Here is a 25,696-nt window from a genome sequence, read left to right on the forward strand (position 1 = left end):
TTGTGTTCTATTAAATAATTTTCTAACATAATGGCTAATGTGGCCTTGTGACTGATACTTTTTATTTTTCCAGATGTAGGTGCAAGAAACTACAGGCATCTCTGTGCTGTTTATTACAACAAGAACCCTGGGTTTGAGATAATCCATGGGCTGCTGGACAGAATTATGCAGCTGCTTAATGTGCCTTCTGGTGAAAAGAAGGGGGGATATATGATCAAAGCATCAGAAGGTAAGACAGATCAACTGAATCCAGAGTTAGCAGCAATGTAATGAAGACTCTTAAGTCCTCTTTTTGATACAGTTTTTTTTAAGTTTTGATTCATTAGGGATAAAACTTTATTTCAATTAATTGTTAGTATATTACCCTTTTCCCTCCAGGATTTAAAAAAAACAAAAACAACACTTTTCAGAACTCTTGTAAAGGGACACACAATATACTTCTGTTCTAGCTGAGCCATGATAGCCCTACAGGGGTTACCCAAACTGGCTCCGTCAAACCACAAGCCCCATGGCAAACCTACACATCCAAACTGGACAACTGGGAGAACCTAAATTGAAGATTTGCACTCAAAAAGCAGCCTGTCTGAAGCCTTTGGGGCAGAAAGATAAAAAACTTACTCTGAACTTACCCTGAAAGACTTCACATATGTTAATCAAGTAATAAAGTTGCTCTAAGAAGTATGGGAATCCTTTTCCCAGAAAGTCCAAGTACAGTAAAGTCTTTGTCATGAGTGTTAAAGTTAGGATAACTGAATAGTATATGTGCTTCTAATATGTTAGCTTCCAAGGAACTCTGAAATTTTTAATTTTCATATTCCTGTAGCTTGAATCTGAGTTTATTTTGCTAGACAAGAAATTCAGAAACACTTGAAAGGAATATTTTACTACTGAGTGCTACTGTTTACCTCATTATTAACCATTGTAGACATCTTCAATTTCAAAAAGAACATTCATTTTTAAAATGTTACTTATGGTTACTTGTAGTGGTTATGAAGTAGGAGGGAAAATATTTTTTGCTTTTCTCATAGGTTTACTTAGTCCTCAGAGTTTATTTTTGTTTGTTTTGATTTTTAGCTTTGTTTTTATTTTGAGACTTCATTAAAAATGCACTAACCCTGGAATATAAGTCTTTTTAGGTTGAAGATTTGTGGGGTTCTTTTTTTTTTTCCTTCAATTTTTCAAATTATAGTTGAGAATAAATAATTCAGGAAATTATTTTCTACCACATCTCTGATTAGAAATAATCCAGTGAAGACATGTGTTATTCTTATAGAAGTTTAGAGTAGTAGAAGTGGAGGGATTCTTATTCATCCAGTCCAGTCTGCTGGTGTAACAAGTGAAGGAACTGAGGCCAACGAGTTCAGTGAGGTGGACTGGGTCACATGTCAGATCCAGGGCTTCTGCTTTCCTGTGTTCTTTCCATGAGACCATATTGCTTGACTTCTTAATGCCCTTTCAGAGGTTTATTTATCTAGATTTCTGCTCTAAGTCCTTGCCATTCAGTTTAATGGTAACCTGTAAGCTGTTCTTTATCTTATTTTATAAACACCTTTTTCTTATTAGAGAAGTTGTGGGATACAGAATAGTCATGCATAAAATACAAGATTCCTGTATACCACCCTATTATTAACACCTTGCATTGGGATAGAACATTTGTACAATTGATGAAAGCACATTTTTACAATTGTACTGTTAACTATAGTTCATGGTTTCACTTAGGGTTCACTGCGTTTTACAGGTCCGTGGATTTTTTTTTTAATTCTGTTACCATATATACAACCTAAAATTTCCCCCTTTTAACCACATTCAAATATATAATTCAGTACTGTTAATTATAATGTGCTACCATCACCACCATCCATTACCAAAACGTTTCCATTGTTCCAAATAGAAACTCTGTATACTTTGCCCTCCCCTTCACCACCCCGAGTGGCTCCCTTATCTGTTTGCTTGTTATTTTCACTCATTGTCTCCTTGTTGTTTTTTGGTTTTTGGTTTTGGGGTTTTGTTTGCTTGTTGTCTGTGTGTTGTCTGCCTTCTTTAGGAGGCACCAGAAACTGAACCCAGGACCTCCCATGTGGGAGGTGGGCACTCAACTGCTTGAGCCACATCTGTTCCTCAGTATATTTTAATCCTTAAGTTTCTATTCCCTATGCGTATTCTGTCCCCTGGTAACCTATATTCTAGGTTCAGACTCTATGAATTTGCCTATTGTAATTATTTCATATCAGGAAGATCATATAATATTTGTCCTTTTGTGTCTGACATTTCACTCAATGTGATATCTTCAAGGTTCATCCATATAATAATAATATTCCATAGTGTGAAAATACTACGTTTTATTTATCCATTCATCAGTTGATGGACACATGAGTGACTTTCATCTTTTGGCAATTGTGAGTAATGCCACTATGAACATTGGTGTGCAAATAACTGTTCGCATCCCAGCTTTCAATTTTGGGGGGATATATATGTAGAAGTGGGATTGTTGAGTCATATGGAAGTTCTATACTTAATTTTATGAGGAACTACCCAACTGTCTTACACAACAGTGCACTATTTTACATTTGCACCAGCAGTAAATGAGTGTTCCTGTTTCTCCAGATCTTCTTCAACATTTGTAATTTTCCATTTTCATAACAATAGCCATTCTCGTGACTGTGAAGTGGTATCTCATTGTAGTTTTGATTGGCATTTCCCTAATGGCTAATAATATTGAGCATCTTTTAATGTGCTTTTTGACCATTTGTATATTTTCTTCAAGTCTTTTATCCATTTTTTATTTGGGTTTTTTGTCTTTTTGTTTCTGAGTTGAAGGATTTCTTTATGTATTTTGGATACTCAACCATTATCAGAAATGTGGTTTCCAAATACTTTCTTCCATTATGTAGGTTGTCTTTTATATGATAAAGCCCTTTGAGGCATGAAAGTTTTTAAATTTTGATGATGTCCTATTTATCACTTTTCTTTTGTTACTTATACCTTAGTATAAAGTCTAAAAAACCATTGCCTAACACAAGGTCCTGAAGATGCTTCCCTACGTTTTCTTCTGGAGTTGGTATAGTCCTTATTCTTAGGTCTTTGGTCCATTTTGAATTGATTTTTGCACTTGGTATGAGGTAAGGATTGTTCTTTATTTTCTGTGCAAAGTCTTACTTCATAAACAGGTTTACTGAAAAAAAATCTATTTCCTGAAACAGATTGTGTTATGTAAATGAGGTCTGATTTCTTTCTCCCTTGAAAGGTTGCAAAGAACTGAATAGTAAATTGGAGCAGAATTTGTTGGACCTATGATATAACTTTTGTATTGACAGTATTCCTATAAACCAACAATGTAATATTGTGACTTTCTAGTTTCAATAAGTTCTTTAAGAATTTATTTCTCAGAAGACTGAATTCCCAGTCAGCAGACATGCTGCAAGAAGACAACAATAAGTAGAACATAAGCCCTGCTCTCAAGGAATGTTTGGGGGGAAAAGATCACGACAGGCTAACTCTTAAACCAGGTTGCTAAGTTGCATGTCTTGAGGCTTCAAAGGAGGAAGATGGTATGACTTCTTGAAAGTATCAGGAAAAACATTTGGGAGTGAAATGGGCCTTTGAAGCAAAAGGTGGAGATGGGAAGCAAGGCAAACCATATGAGGAAAGTCAGAAATGATGGGACCATGGGATGTATTAGTTTAGTTTCACTGTAGGGTGAGAAAGGAGTTTGGGACTGTTGTTACAGAGTCCTAAATGCTAGAATAACGAGTTTCAGCTAATTAGGGGGAAAGTATTGAAGCTTCTTGTACCTTACCCATCCCCCCCTTTTAAAAACAGGTGAGTGATGTACTTCAGAGGAATTAGTCTGGCAACAGTACGTAGGTTGAATGATATGGAGAGTAGATGGGAAGAGAATTGTTAGAAGGTATTATATTCTAGAATGGGGGTTCTTAATAAGGGGCCTTTGAGCTTGAATTGGAATTAAAAAAACATTCTTGTGGAGACATGTTGGTGCAGGTATGATATATTTATTAAATAATACACAGTATATATAGACTTAGTAAGGGGTCTGTGGTTTTCACCTGACTGGCAAAGGGATCTGTGGAACAAAAAAGGTTAAGAACCCCTGTTTTAGGGAAGTGGATGTGGCTCAAGCAGTTGAGACTACCACAAGGGAGGTCCTGGATTCGGTTTCCAGTGCTTCCTAAAAGAAGATAAGGCATATGAACAGACCCAGCAAGTGCAAACAACGAGGGGGTGAGGAGAAATAAATAAATAAATCTTTGGGGGAGGGGGGGAAGAACCCCTATTCTAGAGTGTGAAATGCAGACTAGAACTTGACTGGTAGCCATGGTTATACCAAGGAGAAGAATGATTTAAGATATTTTAGGAAAGTAGAATATACAACATCAAGCATTTGGAAAATTTCATATGTGCCACTTACAGTCTTATATAATACAGCTAATATGTATTTATAACCTTTTAAAAAGCCAGATTTTTATTATTTTACAGCTATGATATTGTAATTTGTATCCTGTATGTTTTAGCACCAAACAGAATATAGATGTTCCGGTGATTGTACTTAACTTTCCCTATATGTAGATGACTGCTCTCTTGGTCCAGCGTGTTTTGTGTTTTGTTCTTTTTTTAATGAGTAATTACATTAATAAATTAGAACTACTTCTCATGTGGTTGTAGATCTTTATGTTCAGTGTTTTAGGCCAAGTTGTTACTATGGTTTTTTATTTTGAGTGAGCATTTACAGACTCAATGTTGAGTTTCCTTTTGCATCTACTTCGGCTCTAATAGAATACTGTATGTAATGTTTTAAAATTTTTTACTTCTGTGAAATGTCCAGGATATATGAGTTTGAGAAGCTGAGGTAACTCCTCCACACACATCATTGTCCTGAATAAGTGCCTTTTTCCATGTGTCTACCTGGCTGTTTTTGGAAAAGGCAGGATGTTTACTTTCACTGCCCCAACTCCAGCCCCAGCCCTATCAGTGGCCACATCAATCTCCCTGGAGTCATGGTCATGTGCTTAGCTCTGAGAATGCTTTCTGCAAAATTCATCAAGCCAAAGAGAATTATTGTCATTATAAATAATAGCTCCTCATTTCTCATAAGGATTTCTACATCTGTTTTGATTATCTAATGACAAATACTATTATCCTTTTTTTTAAAAGATTTATTTATTTATCGCCACCCCCCCACCCAGTTGTCTGTTTTCTGTGTCTATTGGCTACATGTTCTTTGTCGGCTTCTGCTGTTATCAGCAGCACAGGAATCTGTGTTTCTTTTTGTTGCTTCATCTTGCTGTGTCAGCTCTCCATGTGTCCGGCGCCATTCCTGGGCAGGCTGTACTTTCTCTCACACTGGGTGGCTCTCTTACGGGGCACACTCCTTGCACTTGGGGCTCCCCTAGGTGGGGGACAGCCCAGCGTGGCATGGCACTCCTTGCGCGCATCAGCACTGCGCATGGGCCAGCTACACATGGATCAAGGAGACCCGGGGCTTGAACCACGGACCTCCCATGTGGTAGATGGACGCCCTAACCACTGGGCCAAGTCCACTTCCCCTATTATCCTTTTTTATGATTTTAGAAATCAAGGCCTGAAGAGGTGCTTGTCAAAATAAATCAGTAGCAATGCTGATATTTCTTCATCAAATATATTTATACTTTTGTATATATGTATGTATAAATGTGTAAGGAGATATGTATTATATATGTATATATATTAGGGGATTATATCACAACCAAATAAAAAAATTAGTTTCCAGCCTCCCAAGTAAATCTGTAAACTCATGAATTTGATTGCTGGGTCATGTTTAGATACATCATTTCCTCAGATTCATTATTACTTTGTGTATAGCTTATTTTGCTAAGAAAAGGTATTCATATAGTATCAAAAAAAATAGAGTAGAAACAGATTAAGAACTACCAGTTCCTGCCATTCTTGACTACTGAGTTGTAGTCTATTACTCTGGCATATGGTTTACTTTTTAATAATTAAAAATTCCTGGTGACTTTGCAATGATAATTGAACTAAATGTGTTTGCCACAGATTCCTGCTAATGGTAGTTATGTGGGCAGTTATACCTAATTTCTTTCTGTCCTTTTTAATGAACAGTACCAGGGTCATTTGGTGCTACTTTGGTGTTGGGGATGAATGGAACAGAGCTTACTTCCCTTTGAGAAACTTGCCCTTGTCTAATGTAAGAGAAATCTAGAAACTCATTCAATTGATTGTCGAACTGATCCTCAGAAGTTCTCTTGACATTGGAGTGTAACCTTGCCCGTTGTGCAGGCACATACAGTCTCTGCGGAAGCCCTCATAAAGCCCAGGACTGCTGTCACAGTTGAAGCCTTGGTCACTGACTCTTAGATAATTTCATTTGCCTGGCCCTCATTTGCAATTAAGAACAAAAAGTGAGATGGAATGTCCAGTTGATATTCAAATAATATCAATTGTTGAGGAAAAAATTTAAAAAAGAAACCAACTTTTTAGCAGAATGCAGAGCATTTTAACAGTTTCAAAAGGATTTTAATGCATCAGTGGCATTTGATCAGATTATTGTAGTGTAAGTATATGCTTTTTTCCAGGCTTCTTCCCCTTAGTTTTTGTGGTTCGCAAACTAAATTATGTATGTTAAAATGCATTTATCCTTTTCAAAAACCACTTTGAAAATTCTTAACATTTTTTGTGTTTAGAACAGTAGGTGGTTGCCAGGCAAATCAATGGCAAAAATAATTTCTTATATAACATAGTGCAGTTGCCTGTATCGACTTGAGAATGTGATGGTTTCCCCCCTTAATTTGTTACCATTTCAATTTTGATTATTCACAATTCTACAGAACTTGGGACAAGATCCCTGATGGAGAAATAGGAGTAATAGATCTTTTAGTTTTGACATTTCTAGTTTTAATGCTGCTCAGAACTCACTTTCTGAGATGAAGAATAAGCTGGTAAATAATATGCACAGCCAGTCCTATGCCATATGTACAAATTGTGGTTACTTAGGTACCTTCTGTTGTAGTAACATCTAAATGATCATTGACTTGACCTATAGGTCCTGACCCTTTTCCTCTTTAAGGACACCTGTGAAAGATTTTAGATACTTAAAAATATGGGTGAAATTGTGATGTTTCCCTGGTCTTCACACTGGTTTTTAGTGTAATATGAGCTCTGAAATATATGAGAAAATGAACATTGAAGAACTTGTTGAAATAAAGGTTTTCAACTTATGCTTTGATTTACACAAATCTTTCTGTACTAGAATAAGGGGTTTGTGTATGACATGTCTATATTTAATTACCATCCACAAACATTGTCTGTCAAGGTATATCGGGTTTTTAAAAAAGCTTTTGGGGGTTTTGATGCTTCCTGACCTTATTACTCTGGTTCTCTGCTTTTTTGTGTTTGAGGCAAGCTTTTAGGTACTGTCCTTTTTGTTAACTCATTTGAAAGGGTTAAAAGACTCAAAACAGTATTAAGCAAATCAGCACTAATTGCCACAGTCAAAACTGCAGCAGAACATGGGGCCACAATGTATATAAAAGCTTCAGCAGTTAATCACACTATTCACGTAGCCTTGTTTTGTTTTTTAGTGTATTCAGTGTTCTTGTCTCATCTTCTCTTACCTCCACAAGGCAAAGTCCCCCACTCCTGCTCACCTTTGTTTGTTTGTTTTGATACTTCCTTGACATTTTAATACTCGTAGCAAAGTGGAGTGCCCTATTCTATTTAGGGTCCCATCTTGAAGGACATGATCAGCGCAGTTTTCCATCTGATAATCATTGCTGTAAGACAGTGCTCCACAACCTTTTAAAATTCTCACTCCCTTATGGAACTCTTTTTACATTTTTTTTTTCCTAATTTTTCCTCCATGAAATTCTAATACTCCATATTTGTTATGTACCATATGTATTTCTGTGCTTTATACATAAAAAAGAATAAGTAGAAAGCTTACTGTTTTTTTTTTTTTTACTGCATGGTTAAGAATGACTAAAAATTTTAAGTTAAATGTTAAAATTATTTTAGCATTCAACTTTTTTATTTAATTTGCTGAATAACTTCTGTTATTATTCACATATATAAATTGTAATGTGTCAAGTTACATATGCCAATTAGCAATTTACATAAATACAGAAAAACAGTGTCTCAAACTTTAAAAATTATTCAAACCTTATTTTTGAGCAAAAGTGAAACAATTGAAATTAGTTTCTTAAAAGTTATTTTTAGTGAACTTAACTTTTGCTTGATATAATTTAAATGTTATTTAGGTATTATTAATATATTTTGTCTTTTTAGCACTGAACATAACAATGATGGGTTGAATACATTCTCTGAATTATTGAATAAAATGTAAACTATTTTATTAAATTCTCAAACCCTGTCCCACTTAGAAGCTCTAAGGAGCAAATATAAACACCATCCATAAGGCAGCCAATGGCAGCCCATAGGCACGAGCAGGCTCCCTCTTAAAATATAACTTCGAGATTGAGCAACTGATGGAAAGAAAGTCCTTCAACTACAGCCATCTATTTGCTCTGGTTTTGTAGCACTGATCTTGTGTACATTTTTTTCTGTCTTCATGTCAGTGCTGCTTGTGTGATATCCCATGAAAAATTAAATACTAGGGAAAAAGATTTTGTTAAGGCTGAGCTTTGGAGGGCCACAAACCACTGCAGTATCTAAATTCCTGCCACATCCTTCAGGAACCAGTTTTCATCCTGTTGAGAATGCATGCTATAACAGAATGCATACTTTGGAGTTATTAAAATTCAACTATATAAACTGGATAAAAAAGAAGAGAAAGATATTTTTACTTACCCTTTTTTCCTGACCCCTAGCTCTACCTTGGCTTCCACAATTGTAGAGAAAAGGATGCCAAGGCCCAAGTGTAAAAAGGTGCAAAAGAAGTTCATTTGTAGCTTGTACTCTTTCAAGGAGTCTGGGTCCTGAAAGTTTTAAAAAAGATTTTTAGGGTAATTTTGACTGCTCAGTTTTTATCTCACATATATAATAGTTAATTTCACTTTCCTAACTTAATTGCTTGTTAGCAATTTTACACATTGGTCAACATTTGGCAGCACCTGGTTTTGGCACATTGGTGCGTTGCACCGTATTGATTGAGAACCTCTGCTCTGTGATTCCTGAAGAATGACATGTCCTGGCATATTAAATGTCAACTCTTTAAGAGGCCAATCTGAATCTTAAATAGATGGGGGGATTAAAAGAATGGATGGGTGGGTGGTTGGAAAAAATAAACATTGAATAAATCCCTAGAGTTGGTAAGTATGAGGCAATCTGCTGAGAGCACTTGGCCACTCAAAATAAAGGTCTTCTCTCCCTGGGACACTTACTCTGACTTTGGCATGAGAGAGATAATAAATTTCTTTTTTACTTAAGCCACTGGTATTTGGTGTTTTCTCTTTCTCAAAGATTATAATGTAATTTTAATTTTTACCTGCCTGAACTCCTTGGCAGTATTGAAATACTTTCCAACTCTATGATTATTGAATCAAGTTTCAAGCTAACATCTAAGTTATTTTGAAATTAACTCAGTAAAATCATTCTTTCCCATATTCATATTCTCTCTCCCTCTCTCTCCCTCCTTCTAAAAAAGTGTTGCAAACCTACTTTCAAAGAGGATCAAAAAGTTCAGGGGGAAGTGGATGTGGCTCAAGCAGTTGGGCTCCCATCTACCATATAGGAGGTCCAGGGTTTGATGCCCAGGGCTTCCTGGTGAAGGCAAGCTGACCCATGTAGCAAGCTGGCCCACGCAGAGTGCTGACCCACGTGGAGAGCTGGCGCAGCAAGATGACACAATAAGAAGAGACCCAGAGGAGAGATAATAAGAGACACAGCAGATCAGGGAACTGAGGTGGCACAAGAGAATGATTGCCTCTCTCCCACTCTGGAAGGTTCCAGAACCGGTTCCCAGAGCCACCTAATGAGAATACAAGCAGACACAGAAGACACACAGTGAATGGACACAGAGAGCAGACAATGGAGGGAGGGGTGAGGAATAAGTAAATAAATAAATCTTTTTTTAAAAAAAAGAATTTTGAAAAGAAAGTTCAGGACTGCTAGATTGATGACGATTGGATGTTCTCATTCCCTTTACAACCTATTTTGCTTGCTCTTCTTTCAGCTGCCATGATTAAAAGTGTCTATAAATTTTAATAATACCAAGGCATATCACCAGGAGTGGTACATTGGGAATGTGAAAAATGATTGGTATCTATCCAGCTACTCATCAGTCAGCGATGGGACTTGGGGTTTGGTTGTTCTCTAGATCCAGTTGCATGGGAACACCAGGTACTTAAGGCATCTTCTGTGTTTTGGAAAATCAAGAGTAATTTTCTTCATTTAACATTGACTAAAAATGATCCAGCTGATATTTCTCAAATTCTCTTGGGTAATTTGAAGAAAAGCATTATAATGAGGTGGTGATTTCATTTTTTTAGTCTTTAAAGTTCCTAAAATTCCCTAAACATAATTAACTTAGTCACTTAAAATAATAAGTAACATGGAATACTTTGTCAGTGGTAAGGTAACAAAATGAAATAAATGATAAGGTATTACATTTTTAAAAATATTAAAAAATATTGTAATAGAGGTAAAATATGTATATGTATGCATGCTTGTATCTAGATGGTTATATAGAAGATGGCTGCATGGCTAGATAGATCTTAAGGGAGGAAACAACTTCTTATCTATTGGAGTAACCTGAAAAAGAGTCAGTTCTTTTTTTTTTTTTTTTTTTTTTTTTTTTTTTTTTAAAGATTTATTTATTTATTTAATTCCCCCCCCCCCTCCCCTGGTTGTCTGTTCTTGGTGTCTATTTGCTGCGTCTTGTTTCTTTGTCCGCTTCTGTTGGCGTCAGCGGCACGGGAAGTGTGGGCGGCGCCATTCCTGGGCAGGCTGCTCTTTCCTTTCACGCTGGGCGGCTTTTCCTCATGGGCGCACTCCTTGCGCGTGGGGCTCCCCCACGCGGGGGACACCCTTGCGTGGCACGGCACTCCTTGCGCGCATCAGCGCTGCTCATGGCCAGCTCCACACGGGTCAAGGAGGCCCGGGGTTTGAACCGCGGACCTCCCATATGGTAGACGGACGCCCTAACCACTGGGCCAAAGTCCGTTTCCCAAAGAGTCAGTTCTTAAGAGAATAATAATTGGGGTAATTTAAAACAGTTAACTACTCATTCCTTTTCAAGTTGATGTGGTTAAAATAATTTTTAAAATGTATTTATCTTCAAAATGTCCTTTCTTTCTTGATGTAGTCACATTTCATTTTCATTTTCTTTTAAGGTGTATATTTCAAGGGCAATATTTTTCAGCCTTTTTTTGAGAATTGGGTGGAGGCTCCCTTTGCTCCCTTTAAATTTTAAACATTTTGAAATGATCACAAGCTTAAAAATGCAAGTGCTGTACAAGAACTTCTTCCTTAACTATTTGAAAGGAAATTTCTATTCTGATGTCTGTTTACTCCAGAGTACTTCAGTGTGTGTTTCCTACAAAGACATTCTCCTACATAGCCACAATACAGTTAGCAAAATAAGGAAATTTTAACATTGATACATAACATTGATACATCCTTAGACCCTATGCAAGTCTTATCAGTTTCCTTTAAAGCTATAACAAATCATCAGTTTTTGCCTTTAGCTTCTCGGAACTTCTGGAACAATCGTGCCTTTTAACTATGAGCTTGGTGCTTTTGAAGATTACAGGCCAGTTATTTTGTAGTATGTCCCTCAATTTGGGTTTATCTGGTATTTTCCCTATTAGGTCCAGGTTAAGCATCTCGAAGGAATATTACAGAAGTGATGCTTTTTTCTCAATACGTACTATCAAATGGCATATAATTCCAATTATCCCATAAGGAATGATGCTTACTTTGATCACTTGATTAAGGTTGTGTTAGTTAGGCTTCTTTACTATAAAGTTATTCTTTCCCCCTTTGTAAAAAGTATTTTGTGGAGAGGAATTTTGAAATTATGTAAATATCCTATTCCTTATATATATCGTATGGACTCATGAGTTCTTATTTTATTTAATGTATATTAGTTTGTTAGAATCATTATTTATTTTGATGTTCAGATTGTCCCCAGTTTGGCCAGTGGGAGCCCCTTCATGCTGTCTTCTGTCTCCCTTTAATGTGTTTCTCTTAATTTTGAGCACTTCCTTGCTTTTGGCACAAGATGTTCTAGGCTTATCTTGTACTTTCTTTGCCACAGATTTGGAATCAGTCACTCCTCCAACCTGGTTTCTTTTAGTGGAATGGTATCTAGAAGCCAATATCTGGGTGTTAGATGTATTTATTGCAATTGGGGGAGAGTGTGCTTTTCCAAGGCCGCCTTAGTGGACTGAATTAGGGAGAGTGGTATGCTGTTTGTGCGTGCACACATGCATACACATTTATGTTGTATTCGTTTATATATATGTGCGTGTGTGTGTGTATATATGTATGTATATATATGTGTGTGTGTGTGTGTGTGTGTGTATATATATATATATATATAAAAGACTATAAGTCCACAACAATTCCTCCAAATCCAGCCCAGTGCTTCAGTTTTCCCTGCTCCATATTTGTACCTGCCTTTCTCCAACAATGGGAAACCTGGCTCCCATTATTTCATCAGCATCCCTGACTGGAACTGAGTACTCTTCTTTATCACTGCCCTTCCCCTGCACATATGCCCTATTCCTCATGCACACTCTGCTGCCCTCCCGGACTGTCCTTGCACTGCTCTCACCAGGACGTCTTAGACTCTGGAGGGCTGTGACCCTATGTAAGATGGCTTTCTGGGCCACACAGAGCCCCCACCCTCCACTCCTGGCTGGGGATTTCTGTACTGCTTAGCCCCACATTATGGCCTTAGGACTAAATTGTTCAAGAAAGAATTTTATTTATTTTCTTATTTAGTCTTAAGAAGCTTGTATTGTAGTGAGGTTCTTGTTAAAATGAAGAGGATAAATTGTATATTGGGGCTTTTTTGGAAGGGAGTGGTAATGTAGGAAATGTATTTCTGGGCTTGTATTGCATAGTTTCCGCCTTAGGCCTGGAATCAGCCATATCTTCAAGTAGCCATGGTTCCTTTTAGTGGGAAATCAAATTTACATCATAATATGGGTGCTAAGGTTGCTTTTGCTTTTGAGAAAATAACTGTTTCTAAGACCTTTTAGTATACAGAGCTGGGAAAAGTTTTTTTTCTAAAAAGAAAAAAAAATACCATTGAGCACATAGATTTTTCCAATTATTCTGAATTAGAGAGCTTTTACTTAATATGTTTAATTTCATATTTGTAGTTCTTTTTTTTTTTACATTGAAAATTTTGTTTCCTAACAAATACATTATTTGCTCTAGCATAGTTTCAAAATATCAATAGCAATATATTATTACTAACAGTAATAAAGAAAAGAGTTTAAAATTTATCTCTGTTTTGTATTTAGGATCTATCCTACAAAATAAGATTCATTTAGAGAGTTCTAGCTTTCATCTCTGTCCCCTCCATACTGTTTCTTCCCTCCCTCTCTAGGTTATGATCTAGTTTCCAGTTTATCTTTCAATAGTTTGTTTTTTAAGTATAATTGTGTGTATTTATATTCTCCTCCCACTTCTCAACTTTTTAAAAAAGCATCATGCTTTGCACACTGTTCTGTACTGTGCTTCTTTTTACTTTATCTACACTGGTGATAACTCCAGAGCAGCAAATGGAAATCTTCCTGCCTCTTGATATTGGCAGAGTCCTCCACTGAATGGAACACCATGGTGTATTCAACTTATTCCCTATTGATGGACATTTGAGTTGTTTCCAGTCTTTTGCTGTTACAAATATTGCTACAATGAATGAAATATGTATTTGGTATTCTTGCCTGTGTATCATTGGGGCAGATTTCTAGAAGTACAGGATTACAGGGGCAAAGGGTAAATGCATATTTTTGCTAGATACTACCAATACTCCTCCATCAGGCTTCTGGTTCTAACATTGTACAAATCCAGCAGCAGCAGAACTGAGGACCTGTTTCTTGTCAGGCTTTTCTGTCTTTGTCAATCTTACAGGTGAAAAATGGGATCTCATTGTAATTTTAGTTAGATTTCCCCTATTATGAGCAAGTGTAAACATACTTTCTTGTTTACAGGACATTTTTATTTCATTTTCTGTGAACTGCTTGTTCATATCTTCTTGCTCGTTTTCTTCTGTGGGTTTGTTGGCCTTTTTCTTTTCTATTTTTATAAAGTTTTTATGTTTTAGGGATATTAATCCTTTGTAACATATAGACATACTTCGGAAATATTGTGCATTCAGTTTCAGACCACTGCAGTAAATCAAGTCACAAAAATTTTTTGGTTCCTCAGTGCATATAAAAAGTATGTCTACACTGCTCAAGTCTATTAAGTGTGCAATAGCATTATATCTAAAAAAGAAACAGTGTATATACCTTAATTAAAATGTGATGCAGAGACACAAAGTGAGCACATTACTATTGGATAAATGGCACCAATAGGCTTCCTTGATGTAGGGTTGCCCCATACCTTCACATTGTTTTAAAAATGCAGTATCTGTGAAAGACAATAAAGCAAAGCATATAAAATGAGATGTGCCTGTATGTTCAACTATTTTCAGTTTGTCAGTTATCTTGGACTTCGTTTATGATGTTTTTTGCTATGCTGATTTTTAAAAAATTATTATTTAATTAGTCAAATTTATCAGTCTTTTTCCTTGTTGCTTTTGGATTAATGAGTCATAGCTAGGAAAGATTGCCAGTCTGAGATTAGAGAGGAATTCCCCATGTTTCTTCTAGTGCTATAAGATTTCATTTTTTTACATTTAAATCTCTTACCTATTGATAGTTAATCCTGTTGTACTGGTATGAGGAATAGATCTGATTTTATCTTTTTCCATTTGCTTTGTAAATTTTTTGATACACATTGCTTTCCAATTATTGTTGTGACTTTTTTTTTTTTATTATTTACCTTTCATAAAGAATAGAGAGATCTAAAACCTTTTGGTCTTTGATATATTAAAATATTAAATTGTTTTGAAAAGTCCTTAGTCAAATTGGGTAGGTTCAGGAGGAAAAGTAAGGATATTTGAAACTGGGTAAGAACTGGAATAAAAACTGGTCTACATGCAGAGAGAGAAGTTCACAGGTATATGGAGTTTTAATGAAGGTACAACTTGTTACAGATTCCTTTTTCAAGAAATGAAGGCGTCTAATAGTCTCTGTCCTTCTTGATTCATTGAAAGTCTTTCTTCTCAACATTGAAATACATTTATCTGTAAATAGAGTGAGATCCTTAGAAGTTAAAGCAAGACCTTAGTTTGAAAAATAAATTTATTCTTAATCTCTGATTTTTCATGTTTTAAATAATTCTGAATGTATAATATTCACAGATTCCAAAAGTGAAACATGTTTGCCATAATTAAGATGTTTATAACATATTTAGCTGCTTCTTTCTTTATATGTTGGATTTTTATAACAGTTTCAAAAATACATTGTTTCAAAGTAGAGGACTGTGTGGTTCTTAGATCTGACTTATACTGGGGCTGGAGCAAATGTTGGTATCTATCATCCTTTCAGAGCACTTTGCAGGTTTCCCAGCTAGAGGATTTATTGAGTGATGATTTTGGAACCGTCTGCCCCCCCCCCCACCTTCCTGACTTTGCTTCTCTCATTAATCTGCTCAGAATAAATGAAGTTACTCCACTGAATCCCAGCACCTTTTTCTGTTTCTATTTTGTTCCTGCTTTGCTTAATTGAATCAAAGTTATGTTTTGGTATAGTAACCCCCAGTGCTCTGTAGCTAATAGCTTATCATCTGCTACCATTTTTCTAGGAAATAGAAGATTGTTATAAATCACTTTTGACAAAGATTTTTCTTTTCTTTTTTTAACAAGCAAGACTCTAAAAGCCTTTAATAACTAATGCTTGCTCTGATTTTTTTAAAAAATGTCAATTCATAATGTGCTTTGTTTAAAAATTAGAAATACATATTTTACTGTGGACTTTCGGGGCAGTGGGGAAGCAGAAACTTAACTAAACATCCATTAGATACCTATCTTCTCTCAGAGTTTCTTCCATCAGCCAATACATTTCTCCTTTTCCTCTCCCTATGTATGCTTTGCTTAGAAAGACTCCTTTCTGCTTTTTAACTTATTTTACTTGTCTGTATTACTTTATGTATTACATCATTGCAGCCATCCAGTAGATTCACCTTCATTTAAAATATTTTCAATAATTTCGTGTAAATGATGGATAGGCTATTTAACATACTTGGTTTTGATCTTTGATGAGTTATTTTCCTTTACATTGGTGTTAAATAGCTGTGGCCTAATGTTAACCTGTTTGATAAATGAATGGTGTTGCTCACATAGGTGGCTTGGGAAACCTGTCATCCCTCCTGGTAGTACCTCTGAGCACCTACTGGCTCATATGGGTAGTGGGTTGGGAACGTGATCTTCCTACTGATGGTTTTTTATCTGTGTTATGTAAGTGGGGTCAGTGGCATCTTACGTTAAGTTTGTGGTTTGTTGCTCCTACCACTGCTAGTAATCTGTTTGACATTTTGATATCTAATGAGCTATAAGGTGATTCATGTTTTTAAAATTTTGTATGATACTCTTTGGAAAAGAATCCAAGAAAGAGCAAAAAAGAATATATGTGTTTATAGAAGACCTATATATAGTAGTGAATAATTGGGAATATTTTATAAAATATTGAAAGATTAATTTGGCAAACTATGGCATATAAATATAGTGGAATGTGATTTTTTAAGAAGTCTCCAGACTTGTGGATATAAACTGAGTAAAAAAAGCAGACCCCAAGATGATATACTCTAATTATAACGATAGGGAAGAATACATTGTTAAACCCTAGAACCCTACAATGCATGATAGTCAACTGTGATACAGTAAAAATAACAGTGGATGTTGCCTGTCCCTTTAGGCGTGTGATTTAGGGTTCAATTTCTCTGTGCCACAGTTTCTTCGTCTGTAAAGTAGGAATGGTATCTGTCCTATTTGTACCACAGAGTTGTGAAAGCACTTTGGAATGGGTAGAGTATCCTCAGAATAAGGAGTAAATAAGGGTCTGCCCTTCAGAAAAGCAGCATTATGAAAAATCATACCTGGGGTTCAAAAAGTCCTGAGTTCAAATTTCCTCTCTGCTGTTATTTGGCTCTATGATTTTGGGCAAGTTTCTTAGCTGCTTTGGTATCCATTTTCTCATGTAAAATAAGGCTTGGGCAGGATCCCTCCAAGGCCATTTAAGATTCTACAAGAGTTTATCTGCTTCAGAAAAACATGGCACAGGTTCTAACATAACAGGTCTTTTTCTTTGACTTTTTTAGAAGTATCAGGTTCTGCTCATTTATCTTCACAAATAATATATTATCTGGGGGGAACAGATGTAGCTCAGGGGTTAAGTACCTGCTTCCCATGGTAGGAGGTCCCAGGTTCAATCCCAATCCCTCCTTAAAAAAATTTTTTTTTTATATGGAGTATATATATGTTTTCCCTGGAATGCTCTAGGTTTTGTCAGAATCATGTTTTGTTAATAATATTTCAGAGTATACCTGGCTGTGTACTAGGGTTAAAGGCGGCAAAGTGTCACAGTTGGTTTGCTTTAACTTTTGTTTATTTATGTTTAAACCAGAACAGTTTGCAAACATGAAATGGACAGCTTGACCAAAAGCTTAAAAACATCTTACAGTCCTTCTGTGCCTGTGGGCCACACATAAAGTGTACCGTTTCAGTGCCCCTCCTCACCTTTGGTTTGCTCTCTAGCCTATACTATTGCTTGCCTTGGGCAAGTCTCCTAATCTCCTTGTGCTTCACTTTTCCCCATCTGTAGCATGCCTGTCCCACAGAGAGCTTGACGAGGGCCTCACTGGGACCCCTGCCCTGCTTTTACTAGGGATGATGGAGGGCAGGCATAAGAAACAGAATGGACTATGTTTTTACTTTTTTTTTTTTTTTTTTTTACGTTTTCTTCCACATGCCCTACTTATCTACTGAAATCTAGTTCAGAAACTAAAACATATCGAACATAATGACATGTTTAAAGTTATGTTCACTCCAGGTTAGCCATAGGTCTCAGTTGAGGAAGTGAATTGTGAAATTATAAATACAATTTCATACATTCAACATTTCTGTTCCTTTTTAGTTAGCCCTACAACAGTCTCTGTTGTCATTATTTTTATTATCTCTATAATTGGGGAGAAAATAGTTAAGTTGCTCCCATTTGGTATGAGAAATAGCCCTCCTCTAAAGGCTTATATCAGATGAAAGACTAGGGAAAGAACTACATGTCAGCTCAGGAAGGCATAACAGTCACTTCCTTTTTTTTTTAAAATTGCTCTTTTAAATCTGTTTTAGGAGTATTTAAGATATGTGAAAATCCTTGGAAAAATTATTTAAGTGCCAGGCAAATGTAGAATGATGGCATTATTTTAGGAATAGGAGTTTTCAAACAGACAGTGAAGGCACTTTTTAACCTAGTTAGAAATCCTTTTACACAAGTTAGGTTAAGACTGATTTAATATTGCAGTTAAGGTGGACCACATTTAAGCTTTTCCAATAGTTGTGACTTTCTTTACATTTTAGAATAGTGTGTATATGAAGACTAATAGTTTAGACTTGAAAATAGATCTAATTTCCTCTAGCATTTTCTATTTAATCATTTATTATTTGCCCTGCTAGTTAACTAAATTTTTCATAAGAAATGTTAAAAATTAACAGCCATGGAAATAAACTATAGATTTCTCTACATAAATTAAGACTGGGAAATTTTGGAGTTATGATTATAAATATTTAGTCATAAAGAATTTATAGTGTTGTATAAGAAAAGATAGTTCTTTAAGGCATTTCTTCCTTATGTAAAAGACTAGGTAGTCCAGACTTTGCTGATTGATTTCTAAGAATAAGGCCATACAGGATACTGTCTTTATTTGTAATACAGATTTTTGCCATGTCCTGTCTTGATATGATATTGCTGCCAACACAGGCTCCTTCTCCCAGGTCTGAGTTGTGGGGTTAAGCTGGGACCAGCTCTCGCACAGCCAGTTCCTTGGCTTTAAGAGTTAACATTTTGTGTGATCTATGTATCTTTTTTTAAAAAAGATAATAAAAAAGGGGGGGGGGCATATATTTGAACATTGAAAATAAATGGAAATTATTTTTAAAATAATGAACTAGAAATAGCCTTAAAAAAAAAAGTTAACGATGTCTGCAGGTGTGTTGGGATTAGCACTGTAAAGTTGTATAAGGGGCTTTTCTTTCTTTTGATCTTCAGAAAGGGATGAAAGATAGCTATTAAACTCAAGGGATTAGGTCTCCTCTCTTTAAAGACTTTAGGTACCATAAATATTTCACTTCTGATGTAAGGTGAAGAATTGTATAAATCTCGGGGGGAAATGGTGTTTTATATTACCATTTGGAAATTATTCATTCTCCACTTACAGATTAAATGATCTCCACATTTTACAGATTAAATGATCTCCACATTTTCTTCCAACCCAGAATGTACTAGGATCTTAAAAAAAGAGAATGTATATGTGTGTATGTGTAACTGAGTAGTTGACTTTTTTTCTCCCCATATTTCTAAACCTTTTTACTTTCCTTCTGTCAGTTAGCATCTTACCCACGTTATGGCCCTTTTTCCCCTGTGTTCTCCCTGCTTTGTGTAATTCCACTGATGACTTCAAAAACCCCATAATAATGGTATAGTGCTCACATGTTTAGTATCTAAGTGTCTGTTCAGCTCAGTTTTTACAGGCCCTATATCCTGTCTTTTCTCTTCCTTTAACATTATTTAGAAAAGGTGATATCGATGTGCAGGCAGCAGAGTTAGGCAATTATGGTTACTATATCCTTGGGAAATGGGTGTGAAACAAAGAGAAAGTTCTACATAGGAAATTAGGGTTTCAACCCTGTTCCACTCTTTCCACTCTTACTCACTGTGCCAGTTTCACTCCAGAATAAAATACCTGCGCACTGGAGAATTCCTTTCCTTTGTGTGATTTCTGAGGATGGGTCGTTGGACCATGGAATAAATTATTTCTAAATATATGAGTAAACCCTCCCCCTTCCCAACCTCATATTACATAATCAGTCATTTAAAACAGAGATTTAAAATATATTTGTGTTCGCCCAAGTATCTTTGTATTTTGAGTCCCTGAATTATGTATGTGTGCTTATTTATTTTAAAGCTCATGATAATAGTTTCTTTTGGTTGCTATGATCCACAGACATTCCTTTTCTGGAGATCCCCACCCCACTCCCTTCTTATTTTTTCCTTATGTTTACATTGTAGAAATTCTGGGTGGTAAAGAACCACATTTTAAGCAATTATATATATGGGGTTGTTGATCCCCAAAGCATGCATTCAAGTGTGAAGAAAGGAAAAAAGTAAAATTGTATGAGTAGATGAGTTTTAGAGATGGGTCAAATAAAATACTAAGTGAATTAGTTGAATACAGCCAGTGGCAGGAGGGTTTTAAGATTAAGCAATGAAGTGCTTCATGCGTGATGCCACTGTCTGATGCTTTCAGATTAGGGGCCTGCTCAGTTACCGCCTTAAGCTTCTACTTCCGATGCTTCATAGAATTATAGGAATGACTCTATGTGTAAAGCTTATCCAAACTTCGGACTTATAATAGTACTCCAAAAGAAAGACTGGGGGATGGGGGGGTTGTACAGAAAGAAACTCTGAAAGGTGTTTGGCAACGAGCAAGAGAGGGAGCTCACAAACTCTTTGAAGGTCAATTAGCCAGAAAATGTGCTAAAGACTAGGTGCTGTGTTGGATTGCGGGCTGAGAATTACCCCCCAGGTCCTCAAAGTGGTCCTGCCGTTTGAGTGCAGAGAGACAATTAGAGACCTTGAGGAGATGCTACAAAAGCTTTAATTAAGGAACTTACTTACGCCCCACTAAGTTTTGGAAATTAAATTCTTATTTGTGCTTAACTGATGTTTCTTTTGTCTGGGCTTCCATATGTGTTTCAACAGAGAACCCTATTTTCCCCAAATCTGTTTTACGTGGGGAAGCCATTTTATTGTGATGGATACCAGCAAAGCTGTCTGTTTAATTAGGGTAAGGAACTAGAGGGGAAAGACTAGGAGGCTCTTTGATGGGGAACATTTGGGCACAAGTTGAAAATTGTAATATTTATGTACCTTAATAGTCCAGTAAACCAGGAATTCTGTTTAGGCTTAAATGTTTGAATAAAAGAAAACTAAGGTACTTGGGAGAATTTGAAATTTAGTATTCCCCTTTACAAGGCAACACGATTTTCATTAAATTGGCAACTCTGTGTCTCTACATACACCTGCTGTTTCTCCAGAAATGTTTTTGTTTGTTAATGAGATAAAAGTAGCCTTTGGTGGCTCCCATCTAGGTCTGATTTTTCACAAGCCTATACCTATATCTTGGTTTCATTCAGATGTGACTTCTTTTACTTCTGGAAGGACTGTGATTTAAGATGCTTTAGTCCTAGTTGTAGCATTATGTGCCGATTGCTGCGCCTGCGTTACCAAGCTGACCTTCTCTCCTGCTGCCGGGACTGGCTTTGTTGTGCTAGTGAAGCAATTATACTCGTTTAACCTTCTCAAAAATGACTCTGTCTGCAGTGTTTGGTTTGAACCATCAAAGTTTTTTAAAGCCTTAAGAAATGCATGCATTTTGATTATTGTAAGTTTTCTTTCAGTATTCCTAGGTCACATTCAATATCAGCCAAGAAGCACATTTTTTAGACTCTGTATCCCCTGATAACTTGAAGGCCCTTATGTGTACCTCAGTTTGTGTAGATGGAGCACAAATGTTAGCCTTGCTCTAACTGAACAAGAGTCAATAAGAAGTTCATGAGAAGTGTTTCTATCATAATCTGACCTCGTTAGAAATGAAAATTGGCAAGAAAAGTTAAAATTGACATTACGGATTAAAGTGTGCAGTTCAGCAAAGGGGAATTTACATAGAAATCCTGTTACGGGAGGCGTAGTTTTTTTCGTGTGTGTGTAGTTTTCCACAAGGACAGCGGCCCCTGTTTTGCCTGCTTTATGGGGAAGCAGCTCTTCTGCAGGGAAGGCTTCTAACCCCAGAGCTGTTTATGGGCTGGGGAGGCTCAGACAGTGGCTCAGGCAGGTCCACACACTGGCTTGAGAACTTTTGATGTTGTTGTTTACAATACTGCAGTACTGTCATATTCGGATGTTTTTAACAGAGCATATGAATTTGAGTTCTCTCTGCTTTGACTTGGAAAGGGGAAATTTCCTTTATTAATATAAATATTTTTGTTTGGCTATGTACATAACAGGTTAATCAGCAGAGATAGAGCTGACATTATCATACTTGTTAACTGAAGAAGAATTTAACTGAATTTTGCTAAAAAGTGCTGATCCAAAAGGTTTTTTAATAAAGTAAGAACTCTTAGTTCTTACCTCTTAAACTTTATATTGCTAACATTGTTAGAATGTTGCACATCTGGCTTAGATCGGTAAAAATGAATCCAGTCAAATTGGAATTGAAAATAGATTTAAAAAAGGATTTGAATACAGTGAGGATTCTTCAACATAGTAAGGTTTTCAGGGAAGATCTTAAACCTCCTTTCTGAATGGCCTTTAGAAACAGGTTGGTGTGTTTTTCAGGTAGTGTATGTGTGTTCTGATAGTGGTCTATATAAAGAATGACTTCCCAGCGTTCTTTTCAGTTCTGTGATTCTTATTTATGCTGCTTACCATCAACACTTTATACAAGCTTTACTTGTTATTGGAAAATTAATTTTATTTTGGGGGAAAAGTTTTATTTTTTGTTAGGTTTTCATTTTTATAGAATTAAAATATGCCAACTTGCATCTTTAGCATATTTAGTTAAAGGGATAATTCATGAAGCTCTGCATTATCAGTTGGATTGTTTTCTGTATTATTTTGTTTTATTCCCCTCTCTGCCCCTTTCCTAAGGTGTTTATTAGCACACATAGCCAGACAGATAAGCACAGTTCATTGAAGCCTTGCTTTAATAGACAGTGAAACAGAGTTTTTAGTTTGGAGATGTGATAAACATACCACTTTATATTTCAACCAGATTGCGGGAAGATTACTTAAGAATGACAACTAGAAAGGTTTTTCATGTCTCTCCCCAGAAATATAAATAAGCATCCTTCTATGCTAGTCTGGAAATACATGTAATCATCCTGTGTCTGTGTGGTATAACTCCATACTAACTTAATGCTAGCAGGTCCCCTTCCCCTCCAACGAATCTGTATTTCTTAAATTATGCTGACTATGGAGCCATTAGTACGGACTCCTCGGTTACTCTTTCATAAATAATATACTTGCTCTAAAATGCAGGCTGGAGGCTTGTGGCCCAGCTCTGCTGGGTATTTATAGGTTATTCCAGTAAATGTTTCTGTTCATTTAGTCAGGAGCTGTGGGCCTGGCCCCTTTTTCAAGTGGTGAGAGAAATGAGTCAGCTTTTTTCTTTTTCTTAACTTCAGGTCAAGTACAGAGTATTGATAAACTTCTCCTGTGGCACTGGCAATTTTGTGAATATGGAGTAGGCCATATGTTTATTTGGTTTCTTTTTTTTTTTTTTTTAGCTCTTTCAATCTCAAGAACAGTTACTAGTTTTTACCAGTGCCTTGGCACCCAAATGAAGAGACAACTTTCTATCTGTCTTGAAGTAGATTCGAGGATCAACCCAGCCTTGTTTGGGACTGTCCTTTGCTGTGGTTTTACAGTAGATGCTCCAAATCTGCTTAGAAAGCTTTTTTTCAGATCGGCATGTGGGCCGTGCTGTGGTGACATGGTGGTTCCCCTCAGCCTGCCGGTGACAGTGCAGCTTGTGTTTCTCTATGTTATGACTGGGGATCAGAGTGCCATTTCAAATAGTAAATGAATTCAGTGTAGACTTTTTATCTAGCAGGTATCTCTGTGGAAAAACCAGTTCCAAAACAGTTTCTTGCTATGCAAATTCATAAATTTTATATATCATGTTTTTTTCTTTGTCCTTTTTAAGACCAGCTCCAAGTCCAGGAGAGATGCCCTAAGACTTCTCCTGACACCTCCTTTCTTCCTGTGTCTTTCATCCTTCCTTCCCGACTCTTAAAACAAAAATACAGGGTCCTTGTTTTCATATTTCCTCTAATTTTCCTTGCAAGGGCTACTTGGTGAAATATCAAGTACTTCTTTTAATCCTAGAAAGTGTGAGGAAGCTCTCTCTTCATAGCCAGGGGTTTAAAGGATAGTTATTTTTAAAGCCAACTAATGTGCTTTTAGTGTTAAACGTCTGTCGACATTTCTGCCAGGAGAAATATTGATTTTTCTCTCACTCTCTGTTTTTCAGGCCCTGCTTTTTTCCCTGGGCGATGTGCTGAAATCCTTGCCAGGGGTCAGAGCATCGGGAAGCTCGGGGTCCTTCATCCTGACGTTATCACCAAATTTGAACTGACCATGCCCTGCTCCTCCCTGGAAATCAATATAGAACCTTTTTTGTGAAATGAGCCTCAGTTGTATGATTCTCCCCCTAGTGTCCTTGAGCCTGCCTCTTCAGGGAACATCCATTTGTGCTTTAATGTTTAATAAAGTAGAAAATGCTCTCTGGCTTCATGGGTAGATATCATCCTTTCCCTGTAGTAGGCCGGCTTGTGCAGCATACAAATATGCTTGTGCTATCAGTGTGTGAAGCTTCATTGTTGGGCAAAAGCCCAGAAGAGTACCAGAGAAATGTACTGGCCCAGTGCAGGATCCGCCCTGAAAATCGGAGTTGCTTTTCAGACATCAGAGCTTCATCCTGTAACTGATTTACTCTTGCACAACAGGATCCCATTCTTCTCCTTGGTGCATGAAACAAGATAACTGATAAGAGCACATGTTGAACAAGGTTGAACATAACTAAGGGTGTAGCCTTTTTTTCCTACATTTGATAGGTGTTCGTCATTGGGAAATAATAAAATAATATTTTTAGAAATTAAGAATCATATACTCAGTGTTGTGAATTTTATTTAATGCAAGTTCAACCTCAGTCTGATATAACTTTTGAAGTCATTTTAAAGTAAGAGAAACATGAAACAAAATATGATATTTGACGATGCAGAGGAATTTGTACTCTATCTGTGATACTTTGAAATGGAATTGGAGTGCATGCAACATAGATCTGTTCTGCTGGAAGAATTAAAATGGACAGGTGTTGCTATCAGTGCAGTATAACCGTAATGAACAATTAAGAACTCATTTTTATCCTAGGCCATATATGTTACTATAATTATCAGTTATAAAATCATGGTTTTAAATACTTAATTGAACTACAAGCTTCTGCCTTATTTTACAGGGAAGCACCTCTCCACTGAAGCCAAGCTTCTGCCATTCTTATTTGCTAATTTCCTTTCATACTTTTCATCTAGAATCCTTCTATCGGTGACATCTCTTGAAAAAAAGAAGCTAGGCCTAATGATTGAGAGAAGTTTCCAGTTATTGTTGAGATGATATTAGACACAGTCAAAAGTAAAACTTTACACCCCAAAAGATACAGCTAACAAAGACGGTGAGGCAAGAATTATGTATATGGAGCTCTTGCCGAGCCAATTACTAAAAGAAATAACCTTATTACAACATTGAGTCAGGAGTGTCAGTGTTAAACTTGGCAAGATTTGTGAACATACAAACTTCCAGTGATTCCTTCCCAGATCCTTAAAACATTTAAAAAATGAAGG

The 25,696-nt window shown here is 36.4% G+C and overlaps 1 protein-coding gene across 1 annotated transcript in view; it reads left to right on the forward strand.

The window, feature by feature from the left end:
* Positions 1-24,966, forward strand: part of FARSB (phenylalanyl-tRNA synthetase subunit beta) — a 71,583-nt gene extending 46,617 nt beyond the window's left edge. The window contains exons 16-17 of the mRNA XM_004453105.4: positions 74-229; positions 24,331-24,966. Of these exons, the coding sequence (XP_004453162.1) occupies positions 74-229; positions 24,331-24,482 (308 nt within the window). The 3' untranslated portion in view covers positions 24,483-24,966. The remainder of the gene's footprint in view (positions 1-73; positions 230-24,330) is intronic.
* The last annotated feature ends 730 nt before the right edge of the window (positions 24,967-25,696 follow it).

The sequence above is a fragment of the Dasypus novemcinctus genome, chromosome 7 (genome assembly GCF_030445035.2).
Source record: "Dasypus novemcinctus isolate mDasNov1 chromosome 7, mDasNov1.1.hap2, whole genome shotgun sequence".
In the NCBI taxonomy this organism is placed as follows: domain Eukaryota; kingdom Metazoa; phylum Chordata; class Mammalia; order Cingulata; family Dasypodidae; genus Dasypus; species Dasypus novemcinctus.